Source organism: Oncorhynchus kisutch, linkage group LG26 (genome assembly GCF_002021735.2).
Source record: "Oncorhynchus kisutch isolate 150728-3 linkage group LG26, Okis_V2, whole genome shotgun sequence".
In the NCBI taxonomy this organism is placed as follows: Eukaryota; Metazoa; Chordata; class Actinopteri; order Salmoniformes; family Salmonidae; genus Oncorhynchus; species Oncorhynchus kisutch.
In genome coordinates, this window is record NC_034199.2 from 23,174,000 (window position 1) to 23,193,383 (window position 19,384).

A 19,384-nucleotide genomic window follows, 5' to 3' on the forward strand; every position below is an offset into this window, starting at 1 on the left:
AAGGCACCTAAAGGACTCAGACCATGACAAACAAGATTCTCTGGTCTGATGAAACCAAGGTTGAACTCTTTGGCCTGAATGCCAAGCATCACGTCATGAGGAAACCTGGCACCATCCCTATGGTGAAGCATACTGGTGGCAGTATCATGCTGTGGGGATTGTTTTCAGTGGCAGAGCCTGGGAGACTAGTTAGGATCGAGAGAAAGATGAACGGAGCAAAGTACAGAGAGATCGTTGATGAAAACCTGCTCCAGAGTGCTCAGGACCTCAGACTGGGGTGAAGGTTCACCTTTCAACAGGACAATGACCCTAAGCACGCAGCCAAGACAACACAGGAGTGGCTTTGCACAAGTCCCTGAATGTCCTTGAGTGGCTCAGCCAGAGCCTGGACTTGAACCCGATCGAACATCTCTGGAGAGACCTGAAAATAGCTGTGCAACGACGCTCCCCATCCAACCTGACAGAGTTTGAGAGGATCTGCAGAGAATAATAGGAGAAACTCCCCAAATACAGGTGTGCCAAGCTTGCAGCGTCATACCCAAGAAGATTTTAGCCTGTAATCACTGCCAAAGGTGCTTCAACAAAGTACTGAGTAAATGGTCTGAATCCTTATGTAAATGCGATATTTCAGTTTCTTATTTTGAATACAATTTCTAAAAAACAGTTTTTGCTTTGTCTTTATGGGGTATTGTGTGTAGATTGATGAGGAAAACATTTGTTTTTATCCATTTTAGAACAAGGCTGTAACGTAACTAAATGTGGAAAAAGTCAACTGTTCTGAATAGTTTCCGAATGGACTGTAGGTGTTCAAAGAGGACGGAGGATCAGCAGAATATGTGTAAATACTCTGGTTCTGCTATGGAGATGTGACTCACAGTTCAGAGTGGCAGTGAGGGGACTCTACGGAAGACCCGCCCAGTTTCCAAGTGCATTTGCTGGGCAAGTCAGGACGGATCCACTGCCTCTCCTCCACGCCTGCGGCTGCCTTCTCTAGATCTTTCTCCCCCTCATGCCCGTTCACATGGACCGACCCATTCTGGGCCTTACAGCCAGCACTGTCCTCATTCACTTGAGCCGATCCATTCATGGAGAGCTTGTGGCCGTTCAACATGGCTTCTCCGTTGACCTTGGACCCCCCTTTCAAAATGGCAACCACTTCGTTGGCTTGTGCGTTGCTGAGCTTGGCTGCGTTGGGGCAGAAGGAGGGCTCGGCGCCCACAGAGTCCGTGCTGGAGAAAACCGACGACATGACTCACCTGAGAGAGAGAGAGAGAGAGAGAGAGGACAGAGAGAGAGAGAGAGGAGACAAAGAGTAACTGAAGGATTATCAAATTATTGTAGTAAAATGTACTACCCTTCTCAGCTAATATGCAGATCTATGAAAAATAACACACACCCAATATGGTTACATTCCGTATATTTATACATTATTACCATTCCTGTCCTTACATAACAAGGACAAGCCAGGATATGTCCAGGTGAATACTGCCAGGGAGAATAGAATGCTCCCCCAACAGGCCTACCCAGACTTTCACACAGGCAACCTACAGTGCCTTGCGAAAGTATTCGGCCCCCTTGAACTTTGCGACCTTTTGCCACATTTCAGGCTTCAAACATAAAGATATAAAACTTTATTTTTTTGTGAAGAATCAACAACAAGTGGGACACAATCATGAAGTGGAACGACATTTATTGGATATTTCAAACTTTTTTAACAAATCAAAAACTGAAAAATTGGGCGTGCAAAATTATTCAGCCCCCTTAAGTTAATACTTTGTAGCGCCACCTTTTGCTGCGATTACAGCTGTAAGTCGCTTGGGGTATGTCTCTATCAGTTTTGCACATCGAGAGACTGACATTTTTTCCCATTCCTCCTTGCAAAACAGCTCGAGCTCAGTGAGGTTGGATGGAGAGCATTTGTGAACAGCAGTTTTCAGTTCTTTGCACAGATTCTCGATTGGATTCAGGTCTGGACTTTGACTTGGCCATTCTAACACCTGGATATGTTTATTTTTGAACCATTCCATTGTAGATTTTGCTTTATGTTTTGGATCATTGTCTTGTTGGAAGACAAATCTCCGTCCCAGTCTCAGGTCTTTTGCAGACTCCATCAGGTTTTCTTCCAGAATGGTCCTGTATTTGGCTCTATCCATCTTCCCATCAATTTTAACCATCTTCCCTGTCCCTGCTGAAGAAAAGCAGGCCCAAACCATGATGCTGCCACCACCATGTTTGAGAGTGGGGATGGTATGGTCAGGGTGATGAGCTGTGTTGCTTTTACGCCAAACATAACGTTTTGCATTGTTGCCAAGAAGTTCCATTTTGGTTTCATCTGACCAGAGCACCTTCTTCCACATGTTTGGTGTGTCTCCCAGGTGGCTTGTGGCAAACTTTAAACAACACCTTTTATGGATATCTTTAAGAAATGGCTTTCTTCTTGCCACTCTTCCATAAAGGCCAGATTTGTGCAATATACGACTGATTGTTGTCCTATGGACAGAGTCTCCCACCTCAGCTGTAGATCTCTGCAGTTCATCCAGAGTGATCATGGGCCTCTTGGCTGCATCTCTGATCAGTCTTCTCCTTGTATGAGCTGAAAGTTTAGAGGGACGGCCAGGTCTTGGTAGATTTGCAGTGGTCTGATACTCCTTCCATTTCAATATTATCGCTTGCACAGTGCTCCTTGGGATGTTTAAAGCTTGGGAAATCTTTTTGTATTCAAATCCGGCTTTAAACTTCTTCACAACAGTATCTCGGACCTGCCTGGTGTGTTCCTTGTTCTTCATGATGCTCTCTGCGCTTTTAACGGACCTCTGAGACTATCACAGTGCAGGTGCATTTATACGGAGACTTGATTACACACAGGTGGATTGTATTTATCATCATTAGTCATTTAGGTCAACATTGGATCATTCAGAGATCCTCACTGAACTTCTGGAGAGAGTTTGCCGCACTGAAAGTAAAGGGGCTGAATAATTTTGCACGCCCAATTTTTCAGTTTTTGATTTGTTAAAAAGGTTTGAAATATCCAATAAATGTCGTTCCACTTCATGATTGTGTCCCACTTGTTGTTGATTCTTCACAAAAAAATACACTTTTATATCTTTATGTTTGAAGCCTGAAATGTGGCAAAAGGTCGCAAAGTTCAAGGGGGCGGAATACTTTCGCAAGGCACTGTATATAGGCTACACACTGCAGAGAATAGAGTATAAAGCACGAAACCTCGGTCTCTGCCGTTGGGTCTCTTTTAAAAGGGCCGATTAGCCTAGCTCTGCATACACAGACACACACGACTTATCCTGATTACTCTATTGGATAACAATGACAACTCTCCCTTTCTGTACGGCTTGAACAGACAAGCAAAGTACTTCTGAAATAGCAGTCTACTCAGGGATTGCAGGTAGAAAGCCTAACAGGTCAAAATGGACTAAATGTACAGCAACTTTGACCAAACAAAGGTCCAATGTGGGAAACAATGCTCTGTCCAGGGTTCATTTGTAAATTATGTTCATGCTCAGCTGGATTGGCCATCTGTATTCAACAGCACTAACATTCAAGAGCAATAAAACAAGCAAAACTCAATTGTATCATTTTAAGGCTCTTGCATTTCTGAATGTTTTAAAAGCCTTCACATCCCTACTCTCGTGACTGACAGACCATGACATGTGATAATCTGTAATCACATATAAAACAAAAGGGTCCAGGAAAGTAAGACATTCTTACTAAGTTGATGGAGTTCAAACTCATAAATCGAGATAATCTCGTACAGATCCCAATGCACTTAACATTTTCTAAGCTGGCAAACACCCAATCGCCTACTAATCTCATTACAACCCCCCTCGAGGTCTCTGATAACTACTTTTTCCCTTTTCTGTCTCCCTCTCCTCCAACCCCAGCCTCTCAGCCTCTACCCTGATCGTCATGTGTCGTCGCAATCTTCGCTCTCCTGATTCTGCCGCTTCGAACCTACTATCCTCCCTTTCCACATCCTATGACTCGCAGACTGCTCTTCTCTGTGTCACGAAGGCTCCCCCGCACTGCCAAAGCTGACTCTCTCTCCTCTGTTCCCATCCTTCTAGATCTATCCGCTGCCTTCGACACAGTGAACCATCAGATCCTTCACCACTCTCTCAGGGCTGGATGCCTCAGGCTTTGGATTGCATCCTACCTGGCAGGGCGCTCCTACCAGGTGACGTGGAGAGGATCTGTGTCTGCACCACATATTCTCACTACTGGTATTCCCCAGGGCTTGGTTCTAGGCCTTCTCCTCTTCTCACTATACACCAAGTCACTCGGCTCCGTCATATCCTCACATGGTCTCTCCTAACACTGCTATGCGGATGACAATCAACTACCTTTCTCCTTGCCCCTTCTGATACCCAGGTGGTGACACACATCTCTGCATGCCTGGCAGATATCTCAGCTTGGATGTCGTCCCACCACCACCACCTCAAGCTCAATCTCAACAAAATGGAGCTGCTCTTCCTCCTGGGAAAGGCCTGCCCGCTCCAAGACCTCTCCATCACAGTTGACAACGCCACAGTGTCCACCTCCCAGAGTGCAAGGAACCTTGGTGTGACCCTGGACAACACTCTGTCATTCTTTGCAAACATCAAAGCAGTGACTCGCTCCTGCAGGTTAATTCTCTACAACATCCGTATAGTATGACCCTACCTCACACCGGAAGTAGCACAGGTCCTAATCCAGCCACTTGTCATCGCCCTTCTGGACTACTACAACTCGCTGTTGGCTGGGCTCCTCACTTGTGCCATCAAACCCCTGCAACTTATCCAGAACGCTGCAGCCCGCCTGGTGTTCAACCTTCCCAAATTCTCCCATTTCACCTCGCTCTTCCGCACAATCCACTGGGTTCCAGTCGAAGCTCGCATCCACTAAAAGACCATAGTACTTGCCTACGGAGCAGCAAGAGAAACTGCATCTCCCTACATACAGGTTCTGCTCAAACCCTACACCCCAACCCAAGTACTCCGTTCTGCCACCTCTAGTCTCTTGGCCTTTCGTGAACTTCAGTACCACTAGCACTTGACTCCGTTCCCTCTTATTAGCTCTGACCTTGCTGATAGCTACTTTATTGAGGGAAAACGTACTTACTATGACTGTGATATGTGGTTGTCCCACCTAGCAATCTTAAGATGGATGTCGCTCTGGATAAGAGCGTCTGCTAAATAACTCAAATGTAAATGTAATGTAGCAACATCGGAAAACAACCATAGAGATGGTCCACAGCTAACCCCAGCTCTGGGTGATGATGCAAGAGGAGCAAGGTCACCTTCACAGTGCGGATTATCCTGTTCATTAGCTTACGACTACCCAGCAGGTAACAAATGGTTGAGTCAGCATCGTTTCCTTGTTATTTCAGGATACCCTTTCAACATTGCATCAACACTGCTATTAGGATGAATTTATAACCCGAGTCTATATGTGTTTTTGTTTAACACAGGTTAACAGAAAATAGTCAAATGTTTCTACTTTGTTTTTAAAGGTCCAATGGAGCCATCTATCTCAACATCATATCGTTTCTTGGAAACAATTAAGTACCTTACTGTGATTGTTTTGAATTAAAATTGTCAAAAAGAAACAAAAATAGCTTCTTAGCAAAGGGACATTTTTCAAGCAAGGACTGTCCGTGAGTGGTCTGAGTGGAGAGGGAAAAACTGAAAAAATAACAAATATTCTTGGCAGAGAGGTTTGGAACGTGTTCTTATTGGTCTATTAACTTAACTACCGCATGGTGATACCACCATGGAAGGCCAAATCTCCATCCCACCAAAACAAATTCCAACTTCATAGTGTGGAAATAGATATAAAACACAGAGAAATGTGTTTTTGACTGCACTGGGCCTTTGAAATGTCAGATTGTGTGGGTTAACAACTCAATCAGATATCTATTATCACTGGACAGTGGTCCGTCTTCTTTTCCTGCGAGTACAACGGCACTGAAAGGGTCTGGTTTAAACAGAAGTAGCCTACCAAAGCTGCTGGTTAAGTTGTTAACAAACAGAACACAGGAGCTTCTCCTCTGCCTGGCTGAGCATAACCTATTCTATGGTGAACTAGTCTGAACTTAAACGACTTAAACCAGGTAGAAAGTGTGTAGAAATGATCATGAACATACATGTTTTAATAATTTAATCTCTGAAAAATGGTTCTTCAAATCACAGTATTTTCAATATAGAGCTATTAGCAAAAAACAGTGAAATCACAGACGGTCCGGCCCAAAAAACAGTGAAACCACAGACGGTCCGGCCCAAAAAACAGTGAAACCACAGACGGTCCGGCCCAAAAAACAGTGAAACCACAGACGGTCCGGCCCAAAAAACAGTGAAATCACAGACGGTCCGGCCCAAAAAACAGTGAAACCACAGACGGTCCGGCCCAAAAAACAGTGAAATCACAGACGGTCCGGCCCAAAAAACAGTGAAATCACAGACGGTCCGGCCCAAAAAACAGTGAAATCACAGACGGTCCGGCCCAAAAAACAGTGAAACCACAGACGGTCCGGCCCAAAAAACAGTGAAACCACAGACGGTCCGGCCCAAAAAACAGTGAAATCACAGACGGTCGGCCCAAAAAACTGTGAAACCACAGACGGTCCGGCCCAAAAAACAGTGAAATCACAGACGGTCCTGCCCAAAAAACAGTGAAATCACAGACGGTCCGGCCCAAAAAACAGTGAAATCACAGACGGTCTGGCCCAAAAAACAGTGAAATCACAGACGGTCCGGCCCAAAAAACAGTGAAATCACAGACGGTCCGGCCCAAAAAACTGTGAAATCACAGACGGTCCGGCCCAAAAAACAGTGAAACCACAGACGGTCCGGCCCAAAAAACAGTGAAACCACAGACGGTCCGGCCCAAAAAACAGTGAAACCACAGACGGTCCGGCCCAAAAAACAGTGAAACCACAGACGGTCCGGCCCAAAAAACAGTGAAACCACAGACGGTCCGGCCCAAAAAACAGTGAAACCACAGCCAGAGCGGACTGACAAAATGTAAAGTACTTTTCAAGGTCCATGGACGTCCAGTGTCAGTCAGTGCTCAGTAGGTGTGGATGATGGTTTCAGTAAATGGAAAGTGAGGGGGCTCATGGGTTGGGTAGGTGTTAGTAAGAGCCGGGAGAGGTGACATTGAAAAGAGGAGGAGGGGCTGTCCAGACTGTTTTCAGTCTTGCTTTGACCACCAGACAGAAAGAGAAAGAAAACAGTTATGAGCTGAACATAACAGTATGCCAGTGGAAGGGAGTAGCAAGTGACCCAACTGTGACTACTCTGATATCCCATTGTAGCAATTCAATTGCAGTAAGATAATTACGAGTTTTAATCACTTAATAATTCATAAACAAAACATAAGTAAAAACACTATAACTAATTGGTAGGTCTACCTTTACTTGCTACTTCTATGAACTTGTATTATCCTCCCTCCTCATGAGGGAGAGAAATTAGAAAATATATTAAAGATAAGTGGGGTTTTGGTAACAGAATTACAAGGCAATGTTTCTTAAACATACAGAAGGCAAATCATTTCTCCAAAACTAAATATATAAGTGTTGATATTAGTTGGCGGGGTCTATTAGTGTATTTGTAATATCTTTTAAGACGTTTTCTTGACCAGAAATCAAAGGCTTTACTTATGCCAAAAACATTTATTACGGAAAATTGTTGAAAAATGAATCTATGCCTTAATTTCCCTAAAATATAGACTTAGCTTTAATTTGACACCCAATTTGATATGCTCCCATGAACTTGACGTCGCTCATGGGTCCTTTTACATGGAAATGACAATAGGCACACACAGTCTGTATCCATCAACTCTAAAAGCAGTTGTTAATGAGTGCTAAGGGAAAGGAACACACACAGGAACACACACACCTGCCCGGCACACACTGATTGACTGGTTACATGATGATGATGATGCAGACCAGCTCACACAGACAACAACAGCATAAGAAGCAACAGTGTTTACCGTTTCCAAGACTGTGTACTTCAGTATGAGGCTGCAACGAGCACACCCAGGAAACTTAAACATTCTGAGCTTTAGTTACTGCCACTGATGTTGGCGAGACCAACACAGCAACACCACACACACTACCTTTTACTACAGCTACTATTAATACCCTAGGTGTGCTCTTTTGAATACCTCTATAAATCAGGGGTGTTGGTGTTTGGCCCTGCAACACAGACCCCAACAACAGCTGGGGCTGTGGGGAGAGAGAGACCACATGGGGATATGAGTGTCCATGTGCTGTAACAAAAACTGAGTGGGAGAGCACACAGTCTGCAGAAACAGATACTGCCCATTTCAATGTATGTGATGCAGGGCTCTACAGTGCTACCATTTTGGTTGCATATGCTCCTAAACATTTTGCTGTGCTACCTGGAATTTTTATTTGGAAGCACTCTTGCTTCTAGGAGAAAGAATCACGCCAATCATTTTTCGAACGATTAATTCGCTGTACTGCAGCCTCTGAGTGCCATAGAAAATACACTGAGAGCAGATTCTGACAGTCATGCTTGAACCATTACTGCAGGGAAAACAGTTTGTTAACAGTTTATATAAAACTGTTCAAATGTTATAACCCAGGTTACAGTTTTTTTTCTTGCTATCGCATATACAGTGCCTTGCGAAGGTATTCGGCCCCTTTGAACTTTGCGACCTTTTGCCACATTTCAGGCTTCAAACATAAAGATATAAAACTGTATTTTTTTGTGAAGAATCAACAACAAGTGGGACACAATCATGAAGTTGAACGACATTTATTGGATATTTCAAACTTTTTTAACAAATCAAAAACTGAAAAATTGGGCGTGCAAAATTATTCAGCCCCTTTACTTTCAGTGCAGCAAACTCTCTCCAGAAGTTCAGTGAGGATCTCTGAATGATCCAATGTTGACCTAAATGACTAATGATGATAAATACAATCCAACTGTGTGTAATCAAGTCTCCATATAAATGCACCTGCACTGTGATAGTCTCAGAGGTCCGTTAAAAGCGCAGAGAGCATCATGAAGAACAAGGAACACACCAGGCAGGTCCGAGATACTGTTGTGAAGAAGTTTAAAGCCGGATTTGGATACAAAAAGATTTCCCAAGCTTTAAACATCCCAAGGAGCACTGTGCAAGCGATAATATTGAAATGGAAGGAGTATCAGACCACTGCAAATCTACCAAGACCTGGCCGTCCCTCTAAACTTTCAGCTCATACAAGGAGAAGACTGATCAGAGATGCAGCCAAGAGGCCCATGATCACTCTGGATGAACTGCAGAGATCTACAGCTGAGGTGGGAGACTCTGTCCATAGGACAACAATCAGTCGTATATTGCACAAATCTGGCCTTTATGGAAGAGTGGCAAGAAGAAAGCCATTTCTTAAAGATATTTATAAAAAGTGTCGTTTAAAGTTTGCCACAAGCCACCTGGGAGACACACCAAACATGTGGAAGAAGGTGCTCTGGTCAGATGAAACCAAAATGGAACTTTTTGGCAACAATGCAAAACGTTATGTTTGGCGTAAAAGCAACACAGCTCATCACCCTGAATACACCATCCCCACTGTCAAACATGGTGGTGTGGCAGCATCATGGTTTGGGCCTGCTTTTCTTCAGCAGGGACAGGGAAGATGGTTAAAATTGATGGGAAGATAGATGGAGCCAAATACAGGACCATTCTGGAAGAAAACCTGATGGAATCTGCAAAAGACCTGAGACTGAGACGGAGATTTGTCTTCCAACAAGACAATGATCCAAAACATAAAGCAAAATCTACAATGGAATGGTTCAAAAATAAACATATCCAGGTGTTAGAATGGCCAAGTCAAAGTCCAGACCTGAATCCAATCGAGAATCTGTGGAAAGAACTGAAAACTGCTGTTCACAAATGCTCTCCATCCAACCTCACTGAGCTCGAGCTGTTTTGCAAGGAGGAATGGGAAAAAATGTCAGTCTCTCGATGTGCAAAACTGATAGAGACATACCCCAAGCAACTTACAGCTGTAATCGCAGCAAAAGGTGGCGCTACAAAGTATTAAGTTAAGGGGGCTGAATAATTTTGCACGCCCAATTTTTCAGTTTTTGTTAAAAAAGTTTGAAATATCCAATAAATGTCGTTCCACTTCATGATTGTGTCCCACTTGTTGTTGATTCTTCACAAAAAAATACAGTTTTATATCTTTATGTTTGAAGCCTGAAATGTGGCAAAAGGTCGCAAAGTTCAAGGGGGCCGAATACTTTCGCAAGGCACTGTAGGCGGGACTGCATTTTAACTTTCAGAAATGTTGCAGAACGTTCACGAGCCGCTTACCTTGTTCAGTCATGTTACAGTATTAGCTAGCTAGCTAACAACCTGATAACCACAGATGAATGTTATCATAATCTGGATTGGTCATGTCAACATCATACTTTCAATATTTTAGATAGTAAACTAGACAAGCAGTCATTATTATGAATCACGTCGACAATCTACTGGCAAATCCTTTTCAATCCAAGTCAAATGAAGATAAATTATAGATAAAGCGTATCGGTGCTCATCGGACATGAACATTACACAACATGTCGGAAATCGCAAATTCAGCAATGAGTGGTTTGGAAGGAATCCGTGGAGAATTGTTAACATCGCAAAGCAATCACTATTTTGCTTCCCCTACCTCCTATTCGGTAGAGAGGGTGTGTGATCCAAGTCTGGGTTTAAGAATTTAAAACATCTGTCTAATAGGGTCTCTTTTCCAAGCTTAAAAGGATAAACATTCACACGCAACACCATGGACCAGAAAAGGTTGAATACATTGGCCATGTTGTCAAACCAGTATGACTTCTGCTGTGTTCAAAACAACTGGAAACTCAGAAATCTCAGACTTCAGTGCGTTCAAGACAACTGGGTTCTGACTGGGAAAATGTGTATTGAACACATGCGTAAACAGTGAGGTCTCGGGAATTGTACCACTTTAGAATAGCCTATGTATAGGTCAGGGATGGGAATATTTGAACGGTTCTGGGCCACAAAAAAAATCTGAATTCATCATTGAGGGGCCACAGTGGATTGCGGGTCTGCGTACCCATCCATCCATACCCAAACATGAAGTCAGAGCCGGTCCTAGCCTTTTGGGGGCCCTAGGCTACATTTTGTTGAGTGCCCTGCCCGCTCTCTCCTTGCAAGCAAAACATTTTAGCGGCCCCCCTCACAGCAAGCGGAGAGAATTTATCTGTGGCCTACAAAAACACCAATTGCACATCCCTGCTATAGGTAAACTGATAGGGCTTTCTGAATATTCAAGTAAGCCTATGCAGACTAATTGATGTCTTACACATTTTTCCAAGGATCATATTAGTTTTTTGTTGTACTTATTTAACCCTTATTTTACCAGGTAAGTTGACTGAACACATTCTCATTTACAGCAATGACCTGGGGAATAGATACAGGGGAGAGGAGGGGGGATGAATGAGCCAATTGGAAGCTGGGGATGATTCGGTGGCCCTGATGGTATGAGTGCCAGGTTGTGAATTTAGCCTCAATGAATAGTAATTTAGTCTGCCAGCTATATCGGATCATTAAAAAATGATGTTTTCCTACATTTATTCTACTATCTAAAGGCAAAACCAGGATGCACTGGTCTTTGTCACATGCTCCGAATACAACAGGTTACAGTGAAATGCTTACTTACAAGCCCTTAACTAACAATGCAGTTTTAAGAAAAATGAGTGTTAAGAAAGTATTTACTAAATTAAACTGTAATAACAGCGAGGCTATATACAGGGGGTACCGGTACAGAGTCAGTGTGTCGGGGCACACAGTCGAGGTAATTGAGGTAATATGTACATGTAGATAGAAGTAAAGTTACTATGCATAGATAATAAACAGAAAGTAGCAGCACCATAAAAATGGAGGTGGTGGGGGGAGGGGGGGGGGGGGTCAATGCAAATAGTTCCGGTAGCAATTTAGTTGAGGTGTTCAGGAGCCTTATGGCTTGTGGATAGAAGCTGTTAAAAAGCCTTTTGGACCTAGACTTGGCGATCCGGTACTACTTGCCGTGCGGTAGCAGAGAGAACAGTCTATGACTAGGGTGGCTGGAGTCTGGGCTTTCCTCTGACACCGCCTGGAATACAGGTCCTGGATGGCAGGAAGCTTGGCCCCAGTGATGTACTGGGACATATGCACTACCCCCTGTAGTGCCTTGCTGTCAGAGGCCAAGCAGTTGCCATAGCATTTATGATTCTAGTTATTCATTATAGGTTTAGTGTCAATCTGTTCAAGTGTCAGTCATCTATTCAGCATTAGATAAAGTGGACAGACAAACCTGTAATAAAGTGCACAGACAAACCTGTGGAGACTAATCTATTAAAAAACAGTTAAGTAACATTAGACCTAAAGTGTAAATTCTGACATCAAATTGATAGCTGCTATTATGTATCCTTTCTATTTTAGGCAACACTTTTTCCCCTTCCATCGTAGGCTACTAAATTCTACACATCTTCCATTCACCATCATGTCAAATTATAATTTTTGTTAGGCTCCAAAATGTCGTAAGAGCTAGATGATGCAATCGCCGCATTTTACACTGAGGAGGTTCGTTTATCTGGCCCGGGTTACCCTAGTGGGAGGAGTTTATCCCGGGTTAAAAGTGATTGCATTCGTTTTGGAACAAGGATGCGTCCCGGTCGTGAGCCAGGTGTTCCGCTCTGGCGGATAGCGAAGACGTCTAAAAACAAAAGTGACGTAATTAATTGTTATACAAGCAAAAGTGATTGCTTTTGAAAAAAACGCTTTTATCTGCCTTCCCCAATGAAAACTAGTTTGAAGAGACAACATTTATTTCATGGAAAAGAGATGTTTGTTTCTGGACGATGCACCATCTGCCTTGTTGACACCATGACCAATCGGCACAGATTACCGTTTGATATGAAAGGCGCTCCTCCCTATCTTGACGGGACATTGCCCGGTTGATCCCAAACCAGCGTAATAGGACTCCACCATTGTCCCCGTTGGCTACAGTAGGCTACCTTGGCGCGACTGATGATGCTACTGTAAATGGTATTTCATCATGCTTGTTCATGTCACTCAGTTGTTTCAGATGGTCAAGTCACTCTACATGACACCACAAAATCAATGAACCCTATAACATAACACTGTAATAGATTGGAAAGAGACAGAGCGCTATGATGTTCAAGCGCCACACGTGAGGAATGATGGAGTGTTCTGAATCAGTCAAAACAATACTCAAAAATATCAATTCTAGGGTTATTAATATCGTTCTTTGGTAGTAACATTGATGTTCACTCACCTTTGAGTTAATTAAGGAAGCTAGTGGTGATGTACCGATATGTGATCCAATTTCAAAGGTCTTTCGTAGAATGCGACTATTTTAGCATTGCCAGCAGCCCAAGAGTGACAACGGTCCAATCTGATTCGAGTGTATTTGTTTGGTGTGTGCGTTGATTGGCTACCGTGGGGGCTTTTGTCGGTCTTGCTCTTCCAATCAGAGTTTACACATTTGTCGGGCCTTTGCGCACATAAGACGCGAGATAGATCTACCAGAGATTTTAGAAAAGGAGGAGATAAGAATCCATTGGTAAATAGAAGGCGAAACGTCTCATGTGCCGCCCAGCAGACTGTAGACCAATCGTGTTACCGTTGTCATTCTGCGTCACTCAGTTGCTAAGGGAATCGTCACGTAATCGTTTCTTAAAAGGTATGATGCCTTGTTCAGGGGAGATATGGCCTAATTTCAGTCATGGATCAAATCATTCTGCTGGTGTTTTGACACTTATTCACAAGTTTAAAGGTGACGTTCTAGATTCCACATCTTCACAAGATGGGAGATGGGTCATAGTAACTGTTAAACTTGACAATGCTATTTTCATCATCTGTAATGCATATGGGCATAACGCACATGCTCCCAATAAGACCCTTTTTACCCAATTTACCAGGAAAGTACAGGATTTAAGCAACAAATACTCTAAGGCTTTTCTAATTATTTCAGAGGATTTTAATGAAACACCCGATGCATCTGCTGATCGTTTTCCTCCTAGAATGAGTCAAAACCCTCAAAATAGTAACATTATCATTACATTATGCAAGGATCTCTGTGTTGAGGATGCCTGGCATTATTTGCTAAGGGTTATACCTGGACCAACAAAACTATCTAGAACATCTAGAATAGATTTATTCCTAATTTCCCCTTTTTTGTTACAATTTGTTATAGATGTAGATCATCAGTTGGCTCCCTTTTCTGATCATCACTTGATTTCCCTGAATTTACAAGCTACTAAAAAATCTAAAGGTATTTGAGGATACTGGGAATGAAACAACACACTTCTTAAAGATACTACTCTCATTGAAAACATCAAATCAATAGCTAAAGATCTTTTTGCAAGAAAAGACTTGGGTCATGGAAGTAGATGGGAATTTTTCAAATATAAAGTCAGAGTGGTAGCCATTAAACGCACCAAAGAGCTGATGCAATTAAAGAACCTTAGAGAAAAGGAGATGATGAGCAAGCTTGACAGTTTTCTAAAGAAAGATAGATCTGAAGAAGAGGAGTCTATGTTCAGGTCTTTACACCTAGAATTAGAACAGCTTTACACGGATCTGGCAACGGGTGCCTTTGTAAGGTCAAGAGCAAAGTGGATTGAAGAGGGGGAAAGAAACACTAGTTACTTTTTTTGCACTTGAAAAGAGAAACTACCAAAGAAAATCTATAACTGCACACAAAATTAACGATGTTTTATGCAAAGATCCCATTACAATATTATAATTTGTCAATTCCTTTTATGAAAACCTTTACAGCTCTCAATTTCAGGAAGATGGTTGTGAAAGCTACATTTGCCACATTCAGAATTATGTCCCTGTAATTGAGGATAATTTCCACTCCGTTTGCGATTCACCTGTGTCAATTGAAGAAATTAGAGAGGCTCTGATTCAATGAAAAAAGGGAAATCACCTGGCCCTGATGGGCTGTCAGTTGAATTCTATAGACAGTTTTGGGAGTTACTAGAAGACCCGATTTTCAATATGTTTCAAGATTGCATAAAAAATTGGGAAATGGTCTCCACTATGAACCAGGGCCTTATTTCATTGATTCTGAAGCCCGATAAAGACCCTTCTCTCATTGACAATTGGAGACCAATTACTTTATTAAATATTGATTACAAATTTATTCTGAAGCCCGATAAAGACCCTTCTCTCATTGACAATTGGAGACCAATTACTTTATTAAATATTGATTACAAATTTATTCTGAAGCCCGATAAAGACCCTTCTCTCATTGACAATTGGAGACCAATTACTTTATTAAATATTGATTACAAATTGATTGCTCTGGTTTATGCCAAAAGATTAAAGAAAGGAATAGATACCATTTTAAATGAGACTCAAACAGGATTTATGAAGGGCCGTCACATAAGCTCTAACATTAGTTTAGTCTTGGACCTTATAGATTATTCAGATGCAATTGACTCAGATGCGGTTGTCCTATTTTTGGACTTCTGTAAAGCCTTTGACACAATTCAACATGAATTTCTCTTTTATTAAAGTAATTTGCATATTTTACAAAGATATAAATAGTTCTGTGCTACTAAACCTTAATACTTCCAAAAGATTCGGTATCAACAGAAGTGTACGACAGGGATGCCCAATTTCACCATTTTTATTCATTTTGGTTGTGGAACTTCTATCTCTAGATATTCTGAATAATGCAAATTTGTATGGCTTAACCATTTTTAACAAAGAAATCAAAATCTCTCAACTGGCTGATGATACTACTCTTTTCTTAAGAGACAAAGACACGGTCACCCATGCCCTTAATGCTATAACTGCATTTTCTATTGCATCAGGATTAATGCTGAATGTTTCTAAATGTGAAATCTTATGTTTATTTAACTCTGATGATAAAGAAATAGAAAATATTCCTGTAAAGGACTGGGTTAAATATTTAGGAATACATCTGTCAAAAACCCACTTAGTCAGACAACATTTGAATTTCTCTCCTAAAATTAAGAGAACTAAAAATGTATTTAATAATTGGCTACAAAGAGATCTTTCTATACTTGGGAGAGTACTTCTGTCCAAGGCAGAGGGACTGTCTCGTTTTGTGTACCCCTCATTATCGTTATGTGTAAATCCAGCTACTTGTAAAGAGATCAATAAGACCTTTCTTGACTTCATCTGGAAGAATAAGTCTCACAAACTAAAAAAATCTGTCCTTTCTAACAAAAGAGCTGAAGGCCGTCTAGATGTGTTGGATTTTGTTGACATAAATAACACTTTCAAGATAAACTGGTTGAAAAAATGTTTGATCAATACTGATTCAATATGGTATTTCATTCCAAATAATGTGTTTAATAAATCTTCCATTTTTACTGAAATGTAATTATATTCCTGAAAGATGACCTGCTAAATTGGCTAGGTTTCACCAACAAGTTTCCTGCACAATTTTCCCCCACATAAAGCTCTTTTGTGGAATAATTCAGACATAACTGTAAGGAATAAGTCATTGTTCTACCCCAGCTGGCATGAGAGGAATATTGACTTTGTTCATGATATTTTCGACAACAAATAAAGGTTAAATAAAGGTGAAATAAATAAAAATAAAACAAGGGTAATATTCTCACATATGAACAATTTATAACATTGAACGAGTTTCCAAAACCTTTCACAGAGTTTATTTCTGTGATCAACGCCGTTCCCAGTGGTCTAACTACACTTATGAAAACTCATCTTAATTTTGGGACTGATCACAAAGTTTATCCAGAACTCAGATTGGAAGGCATGGGTTTACTTGAGAGATCTTGTTGTAATAAATATATAAGACAAATTCTTCATTCACAAAACCAACTTACACCGAGAGGAAAGTTTTTCTGGAACATGCTTATTCCTGCAATTGTCTGGAAAAATGCATGGTTAATGCCTTACAAATACTGTATACCAAACAAAGTTAAGGAAGTGTAATTCAACATTTGACATAAGATATATCCATGTAATTCTATGATATCCACATTTGTGGCTATTGATGATATCTGCGTTTTCTGTGAAGAAGAAGGTGAGAATCTGTCTCACTTGTTCTTAGAATGTAAATTTGTGTCAGAATTTTGGAAAAACCTTGCAAAATACTTATTTACCATTATGAACACTGCCTGTGTTTTTGACATGAAAGATATAATATGTTACTATTGCAATGATAACAAGACCACTGAAATGATTGTTCTTTTTATTTATTTTTGTTGCCAAATACTTCATACACAAACAAATACTCTATACCAAAATTATAAATTTTTCTGATTGAATTGAATTATCTTATTAAAACATTAACCCTAGTTAATAACAACAAGAATAACATCTTCCTGAATCATTATAATAACATATTTTCAGAGTGAATACAATTGCACTAAAATTAATTATTTTTTGTATTATTTTATTTGATATTGTATGTTTGAGTATTTTCTTGTTAATACCTGTGTTTTGTTTTGTTAGACATGTTTGATGTAGCAATGTAAGTTGATTTTTGTATTATAAATTTAAAAAGATTTGAAAAAAGTTTCCTTGTTCACATCTTTCTGACTTCAGCGCACTCAAATCAACTGGGAACTCGTGGAAAAAACTATCTCCAACTGGGAAAATCATTTTAAACAGTCATACAGAATTCCAAGTTGGAAACACTGGCATCCTTCTACAACTCTGACTCTCCGACCTGAAGATCACTGACCATGATTTGACTTTGTTTTTTTCAGAGTTCCCAGATGTCCCAGATGTGTAGGCGGTCATTGTAAATTAGAATTTGCTCTTAACTGACTTGCCTAGTTAAATAAAGGTTATATTAAAATAATAAAAATTAAAGGCACCGTGAGTTGAGAAACCTGCCTATTATTATCCTCTTAAGTATTAATGTCACGATTTCAAAGCTATATGATATTACAGAGAACATGTTAATTATATGACATCTCTGGAAAATATTTGAAATGTTTTAGCTTTACGTTATTCATGTTAATGTTGAGATTTCAAGCTAGTGCCCAATTGACTCCCATTCACTCCTTCCAATGGAGTTTCCCATCTAATCAAAAATATCTCTGCCTGGATCTACTAAGGATTTTGGTCAGTACTATCCAGGGTCCTTGGGATGTTCCCTTAAACACCTACCCTTACTATAACCTTAACCTTTACCTAACCTTAACCATTTTAAAGTTCTACTTCAATAGAGTAGGGATGTCCCAAAGATCCCGGATAGGACAGACGTTTTCTAAGGCTAACCAGCTTCAGCTTCACATTCCAGCTCAGGCTTCATCCGTACTATAATGGTGGATATTGCTCGTCCTCCTTCTGCTAAAGCGTAAATCATAGTCCACAGACGCTGAGACACGATAGTTCGCTGACCCATTGTGACATACAGTAGGTACGCGACTCTGAAACCACACCCACGAACGCGCACCTCCACACAATTCCCAACCAACGTGTCTCCAGGTATATGTCCTCTATTCATTTGAATGTGTTGACAGTTGGAGAAATTGCTTGATCAATTTCATGGCATTTTCCTGTAAAGATAACAAAAAATACAATTCCATGTTCAGATAAATAGTTAAGCAGTTAGATTAAACAACTCCATTTAAAATAAATGTTTTAAAATTAAACATGTATGGAAACAGGTGAATTAACACTCCTCAGTTAGCAGACTCAAGCAAGCTAAAACCCACATGGTAGCGAAAACTAACTAGCAGAAATTGTTAACAAATAAGAAATGATTTAAATACAATTTGCTGTAGGCTACTATTTACTAGTTAACAAAAAATCATGTGTCATATAAAATATATTCATACCACCCAGTATTGTAATCAAACCTTACCAGAAAGCATGTAGTCCTTGGCTCTTGTGTGCAAGATCTTGAGAATCAGCGGTACATGTGATGGAGGAGTGCACTGCACATGTGATGGAAGAATGCACTGCACATGTGATGGAAGAATGCACTGCACATGTGATGGAAGAATGCACTGTGCATGCAGAGGGTTACAATTCCATTGAACCAAAATATGCCACAGGACCTAGAATTGCCTTATGTGTATCCCACAAAAAAAGGTTCACTGTTATAAGCTAACATCTTTGATGAATTTAAGCAAAATTCCTGGGCTTAACTTCCCATGGAACATTTTTGGGAAATGTATGACCCTTTGAAATCCTACTTGTAACTGGTCAAAATTAAAGAAAAGTTATGTTGTAGCTATTGTGTAAAAAAGGTTTTTAGAACTGCCACCTATATTTGAGTCATTAATGCAGACTTTGTTGTGCTTTGGTGTGCTTATCAATGCACAACAACAAGCAACTTTTCCCCCCACTCCTATTGATAAAATAATGTACTGAAGTCATACAAAAGTGTTACTGAGCATGAAGT

At 40.8% G+C, this 19,384-nt stretch overlaps 1 protein-coding gene across 2 annotated transcripts in view; it reads right to left on the reverse strand.

Moving 5' to 3' along the window:
• LOC109871016 (cystathionine beta-synthase) overlaps nt 1-13,563 on the reverse strand; it is a 30,619-nt gene extending 17,056 nt beyond the window's left edge. Inside the window, exons 1-2 of one of the 2 annotated variants that reach the window (XM_020461763.2) lie at nt 13,292-13,563; nt 876-1,256 (exon numbers count right to left, since the gene is read on the reverse strand). In XM_020461763.2, coding sequence (XP_020317352.1) covers nt 876-1,249 — 374 coding nt within the window. In that variant the 5' untranslated portion in view covers nt 1,250-1,256; nt 13,292-13,563. The remainder of the gene's footprint in view (nt 1-875; nt 1,257-13,291) is intronic. The other variant, XM_020461764.2, reaches the window with a different exon arrangement.
• Between the last annotated feature and the right edge of the window lie 5,821 nt (nt 13,564-19,384).